We start from the raw sequence: 6671 nt of genomic DNA on the forward strand, positions 1-6671 counted from the left end.
AGAGTATGATCCACACATCCTGGGTTATTCCTATTGTGCATTGGTGTTGTGTGCGTAAGAGCTTACGTCAGATACAAAAACCCCAAATTGTCCAGCCAAATGCTCATTAAATGTCGCATTCTGACAGCGTTCTGTCATTCATGGCTTTCTAGCAGTTTGACTTCCAGCATTTAAAGTTATTTTGATATTGTAAGGCACCATGTCAATGAAGCCTTACCCTTTTCTCAGGTCTGTTAAACATATCCGGATCCTCCAAGGAAGCGATAAGGCAGAAAGGGTTACACTTCATGGTTTTCAGGTGCATGACTGAAGCCCGTTGACGGATCCTCCGGAGGACTTGAGAGGTTACAGAATGTAAAGGGCAGGAGGGGCTGAGACGCGTCCGTTTTGCCTTCCCCAGCGTGAGGACACGAATGACGCCTGCTTCAGGAAACAAATGCTTCGAAATCACCCTCTTCGCTTCTGCTTTTCTTTCTGTCCTTCTCAGACGGTCTCAGAGCCTAGAGGGTTTTCACAAAGGAAATGGGTCAAACTGAGCAATGCACAGAAAATAAACCCCCGTGTGGTCACGTGACACTGCTTTGTTGAGACAGAATCTTCTGGAATGGTCTGTGCTCCTGCACTACCGATCAAACGTCTTGAAAGCTTCGTAAGACTGAAGCTCACTCATCCGTCTCCTTTTATATAAAGGCCCCTCTCAGCTGCACAACAACAACAGGCTCCGCCCACTGCAGGGGAGGGGTGACCCGGCTTGCAGGCTCCGCCCCACTTTCCCATTCTGTACCGAAACGAATGGCTCTGCTGACTAATCACAGACACACACACACACACCCTGAGAGTGCAAGTCTTGGAAACTATGCACCACTGCTTTCCATGCAGCTCAGAACCAGTTCGGCCAATCTCTGCTCAATTCAGTCATACCATTTGAGGACACGAAGTGTGATAAAACAATGATCTGTATCGCTCATCTCACAGTAGGTCTCTTTCATGCTGCCCCTCCCATCGTGATGGAAAATTGAAATCAGCTGAGCTGGGCAGAAGGGCAGCTGTGTTATCAAGCACTCCCCGCAGCATACTTTCCATGGGTGTTCGTTTTCTCCTGTCTGACTCCAGGGGGAGCGGATTTGTCCCGTTATTATTGAAGAGCAGCTTTTCTTTTTCTATCCGTTTAAGTGGCATTCAGTTATCACGTCAGGCTTATTTTAAACATGTCTGCATGGTGTTATTTTCTCAGAGTCTCGCAAGCAATACACACATGATCCATATTCTCTCAGTCTCCTGTGTACACACAACTATTACCAAATACTGAAACTGACGACGGTGCAGCTGATGCAGAGAGATTAACTGTAATTCTCTATCAAGGTAAACGTATCATCTACATTTACAGGCTTGATAACACTATTAAACAGAAGTTCTCAACCCAAAATTAAACCATATAATAAAATGCAAATAATAACACTCTGACACACTGAGCACAAACAAACTTTGCAACTGTGTTGGGTCACCATAATCTGCTACCTGAAAACAGTCAGTTAATGATGACTGCAATACAAAATTGTATAGCAAAACAATGAAGATAAAAAAAAAAGTATATTAATAATAAAAAAATATTATACAATAAGTGCTGTTATTTTGAACTTTCTATTCATCAAATAATTGTGGGGAAAAAATGTATCACAGCAATGCTGTTTTCAACATTGAAAATATGAAATGTTTCTTGAGCACCAAATCAGTATATTTAGGCCTAAATGATTTCTAAAGGATCATGTGACGCAAGACTGGAGTAATGGCTGCTGCAAATTCAGCTTTGCCATCACAGGAATTAATTACATTTAAAAACTATAATAAAATAGAAAACATTCATTTGAAAAATTGTAATGATATTTCACAATATTACTGTATTTCTGATTCTATAATAGCAGCCTTCCTGAGTATAAAAGATTACTTTCAAAATAAATATTACTGACCTGCAGAACTAACTCTGGAACTCACATTTATTTGATCTATTTTCTCAAATTAAATAAAACTTGAAGTGAACATACATACTAGAAATTCTCCCCATGCCGTTCACTCAAATTTTCCCCTCTCTATCTGGTAAAAGCTTTCCTGTTTGAGATAAGCACAGAGATGTCTACACTAGCCATAAGCATCTGTCAGTCATATGTGCAGATGTTTTTAGCCCAAAAGCTGGGAATCCAGTTCCAGTGGAACAAGGCCTCTCATTAGGGAATGGAAAAACAAAAAAACATGAAACCAAATTATAACAAAACGGAATACAGGGTGGAAAATGGTGAACAGGACAGCATTAAGTTGTGTTGCTGTATTTTATGTATGCTTTTATATAGGTAGAAAGCGAAATGCATTATTAATATGCATACAAAAACATTCCATTCTATTCAGAAGCATACAACACAAACAGCTGAATTCATCCGCTTTAAATAGCTAGCAGCCAAAAATATAGGTTATGTCCATCAAAGCAATGACAAATCATGTTACTATCATCACTGTAATGACAAATTTAGATTATTATTTACTGTCCAAGTAACAACAAATAAAAGGACTATGAAATGTAAAAACTACAGCAAAAAACAAATCAATAATCTACTGCAAATAAAGTTTTTAAAAGTATTTATAATAATATTTTCTTATTTAATTTGCCTTAATTTGATTTACTGTCACTTAATTTACTGTCAGTGTAAAGGAAAATAAATTCCTATATTTAGCATAAATGTATTGTTAATTTGAATACTTGAAAATTACATTTTCTGCTGTCATGTAATGACGGATAAAATTATGATGTCAAAGTATCAGGAAACTGGATCATTATTTAGTCAAATGGCAAATTAAATTAGTATCTAACCTCAATGTAAGGGTAAATGAAGTCATTATTTTCTGTCAATGTAATGGCAAATGTTATTATCTATGATAGCTATTATCTATCATCAATGTAATGGAAAAATCAAGGAACTGCTGTCAACTTAATGGCAAATGAGGTCATCATCAAGAAATGTGTGTAAAGGTGGGATATGGGTCATGGGCACAAGGTACAAAGAGCAAGTTAATAATAGCCAAAACTGACCTGAGCTCTACAGGCTGATATCACCCACTTAAATGGCACACTTCATGTTTTGAAGCACCAATTCAGGAAGTGGGTTCCAAGTTTCTAAATGAGTCAGTGTTTTGTTTATAAGACCCTGGTTTAGGTTATGATATCAGAATGGGTTTTCTCAGAGAATGTCAATTCATCTGACACTTTTAAGAGAACAGCTTACATTTTCCACTGACTAGACACCCAGCTGAGTTTATGACTGCTTGAGGGCCCATGCCGCATACAGCAAGTGTCAAAACTCCTTTCAGACTTTCCACAGAAAGAAACAACCAAAGTGGATTCTTTCATCATGAGACAACCAGCTGACTATGAATAACTCCTCAACAAAAACCCATTTTGACACATTTATTGCTTCCAGAAAAATTAGAGGGTGAAACCAGTGGAAAATATTCCAGTAATACACTATAATACACAATATTCCAGTAATAATATGAAAGTAAATGAACTAATAAAGACATAAATAAGTGCGATGCTTGAATTAATAAGTTCAATAAAGCCTTGAATATCAGGCAAATTATATTATTTTAAAAGCCCATTTCAAATTTAGAATCGTCTAAACTACTCAAGGCTCTCACGTTCACAATAGACAAGAACTTGTTAGTCTGTACATGTGTAAGCTTGAACAAAATTTGTATCGTAAGCCAAGAGTATGGTAAATGTGACAAGGAAGTGATTTTTGCCTGTCCCTTTAAAGGGATAGTTCATCCAAAAATGAAAATTCGATGTTTATCTGCTTACCCCCAGGGCATCCAAGATTTAGGTAACTTTGTTTCTTCAGTAGAACACAAACGAAGATTTTTAACTCAAACCGTTGCAGTCTGTCAGTCATATAATGGCACTCAATAGCCTCCACGGCTTTGAGAGTAAAAAAACATACACAGACAATACCAAATTAAACCCTGTGGCTCGTGATGATACATTGAGGTCTTAAAACACGAAACGATCGGTCTGTGCAATAAACTGAACAGTATTTATTGAATTTTTTACCTCTGATCCACCATAATGTCCAACTGTCCTGAGCGTGTTCACAACATCCGGCGCGTGACATCAAATAAATACGGTCGGGCAAAAAATTCCACGTTGTCTCAAAATCGTCTTCCATTGTGATGACCTGTACTTCTAAATATCTTTAGATCATCGCAGTGCCAGTGAACACGTCAGCAATCTCTCTGCACGGTGTAAACAATGAGTGACGTATACGCACGACTAGGGATGGGTACCGAGTACCGGTATTTTTTTGGACCGGTACAAAATTGGATCAATACCGGAGTACCGATAAGCTTCAGGACAAACGATACTGTTATCAATACTTGCGTTGTTTTATCTCCGTAATCTTCAATGTTAACAATGAATTAGAAGCTGTTACTTGTCATTTTCCTTCACTGAATGATGTGGCCGAGGTTTGCTCGACGTACGTGTGATATCCATGCGCATGTGCGGTGTGTGTTTGACGCGGCAAGAGTGAAACGTTCGAAAGTGTGGGCTCACGTTACAAAACTAAGCAACACCAGTGTCAAATGCAATATATGCAGTAGTGTAACAGTGAACAAAGGAGGCAACACTAGTAATATAATGAAACATTTACTAACAAAACACAACATCTACCTCAAGCAATGCACTGTATTATGTCTCGCGGCTCCAGCTCCAACTGAAACTCACGAGACACATTCATATCAAATGTTGATTCGGTAGAGTTACACTCATGAGACTTATTCGCAATCACAAATAAACATTATTTCCGCGTGCTTTAAAGCCTTGCCGGTTAAATGTTTTATTTGCGTACTGTTCTAACATGTGCTTATTCAGAGCGCATACACCCGAAGCATCTGTACACTAAAGGGCCAGTCAAACAGCATCTGATTATTAGTTATCTTAGTTATTGTCTGATTGCGCTAATACTGTCAAAACACACAAGGTTTACATATATACACAGTTAATTATGTCTAAATTGAAAGTAAACAGTTGAGAGAGAAATCAATGCTTGCAGGTCTTAAAGGGACAGTACTAAATATGCTGCCGATTGTCATTAAAGGGATAGTTCACCCCAAAATTTTAATTCTGTCATTATTTACTCAGTCATGTTGTACCAAACATGTATTATCATTTTTATTTATTCTTGTGCTGAACACAAAAGAAGATATTTTAAAGAACGTGGGTAACAAAACAGTTGGTCCCCACTGACTTTAATAGTAGGACAAAAATATGTAAGTCACTGGGGACAGCAACTGTTTAGTTTCCCACATTCTTCAAAATAACTTATTCAACAGAAGAAAGAAACTCATTCAGGTTTAAAACAACTTGAGAGTGAGTAAATGATGACACAATTTTCATTTTTGGGTGAACTATTCCTTTAAATGTTAATTAAATATAACAGACAAAAATAACTCGCTGCTCTTGACTGAAGAAGAGAAAAATAACTCACTGCTCTTGACTGAAGAACTTTAATACAGTTGCTAAAGTTCAGCAGTAATAAAATAACTTGAAATTTTCAACAACTTTTCACTTCATAACTTTTTTGTACCAAATAGTATCGATAACAGTATCGATAAGTACAGGTATTAATAGCAATATCGGTATCGATAAAATGTAAACGATACCCATCCCTACGCACGACGGATCACTTCTGCACATGCGTCTACTATCATAGATATGCATAGATTCCCTATTCGACCGCTCTAGATACGTCCTCCATTTTGGAACGTATCGCGGCCCATAGAATCAGTCACTAATGAGGCATCAACTTATATATATATCTATGTCTACTATGCCAGAGCACGTACACGCGTCACGCTCCGGATGTTGTGAACGCACTCAAGACAGTTGGACATTGCAGTGGATCAGAGGTAAAAAAAAAAAATGATATAAATACTGTTCCGTTTCTTGCACATACCGATCGTTTTGTGTCTTCAGACATCAATGTATCGTCACGAGCCGCAGGGTTTAATTTGGTTTTGACTGTGTATGTTTTTTATACTCTCAAAGCCGTGGAGCCCATTGACTGCCATTATATGACTGACAGACTGCAACGGTTTGAGTTAAAGGGGTCATATGACGTTGCTAAAAAATAACATTATTTTGTGTATTTGGTGTAATGAAATGTGTTCATGCGGTTTAAGGTTAAACAACACATTATTTTCCACATACTGTACATTATTGTTTCTCCTCTATGCCCCGCCTTTCTGAAACGCATCGATTTTTACAAAGCTCATCGTTCTGAAAAGTGAGGTGTGCTCTGATTGGCCAGCTATCTAGTGTGTTGTGATTGGCCGAATTCCTCAAGTGTGTGACAGAAATGTTACGCCCCTTACCATACGGTGATGCCGTCTCCCAGCAGGAAGAGACAAAACCAATAAAGCCCATTACAAACGAGGCATTTGTTGCATCCAGTGGGGACATAATTACTGATTAAAATGACTTCTACTGTCTTTTTACGTGCAAAAGTAAACATAAAACTATGTCTCCATTTGTGATCGGAGAAACGACAAAGAACAAGCACTACTCTATACTGCTCAAAACTTGCGTTTGAATCATCAGTGGCAAATCCTTTATATATAAAAAATGT

At 37.9% G+C, this 6671-nt stretch overlaps 1 protein-coding gene across 2 annotated transcripts in view; it reads right to left on the reverse strand.

Annotated features, from left to right (window-relative positions):
* The window catches only part of LOC107597484 (calcipressin-1-like), a 14484-nt gene that overhangs the window by 4256 nt on the left and 3557 nt on the right, over nucleotides 1–6671 (reverse strand). The window contains exon 1 of one of the 2 annotated variants that reach the window (XM_016288558.1): nucleotides 218–688. The exons of the other annotated variant lie outside the window; for it this stretch is intronic. Within the exon in view, the coding sequence (XP_016144044.1) occupies nucleotides 218–304 (87 nt within the window). The 5' untranslated portion in view covers nucleotides 305–688. Of the gene's footprint in view, nucleotides 1–217; nucleotides 689–6671 lie in introns of those variants that run through there. 2 annotated transcript variants of the gene reach the window in all.

This window comes from Sinocyclocheilus grahami, unplaced genomic scaffold, assembly GCF_001515645.1.
Source record: "Sinocyclocheilus grahami isolate Dianchi unplaced genomic scaffold, SAMN03320097.WGS_v1.1 scaffold233.1, whole genome shotgun sequence".
NCBI lineage: Eukaryota > Metazoa > Chordata > Actinopteri > Cypriniformes > Cyprinidae > Sinocyclocheilus > Sinocyclocheilus grahami.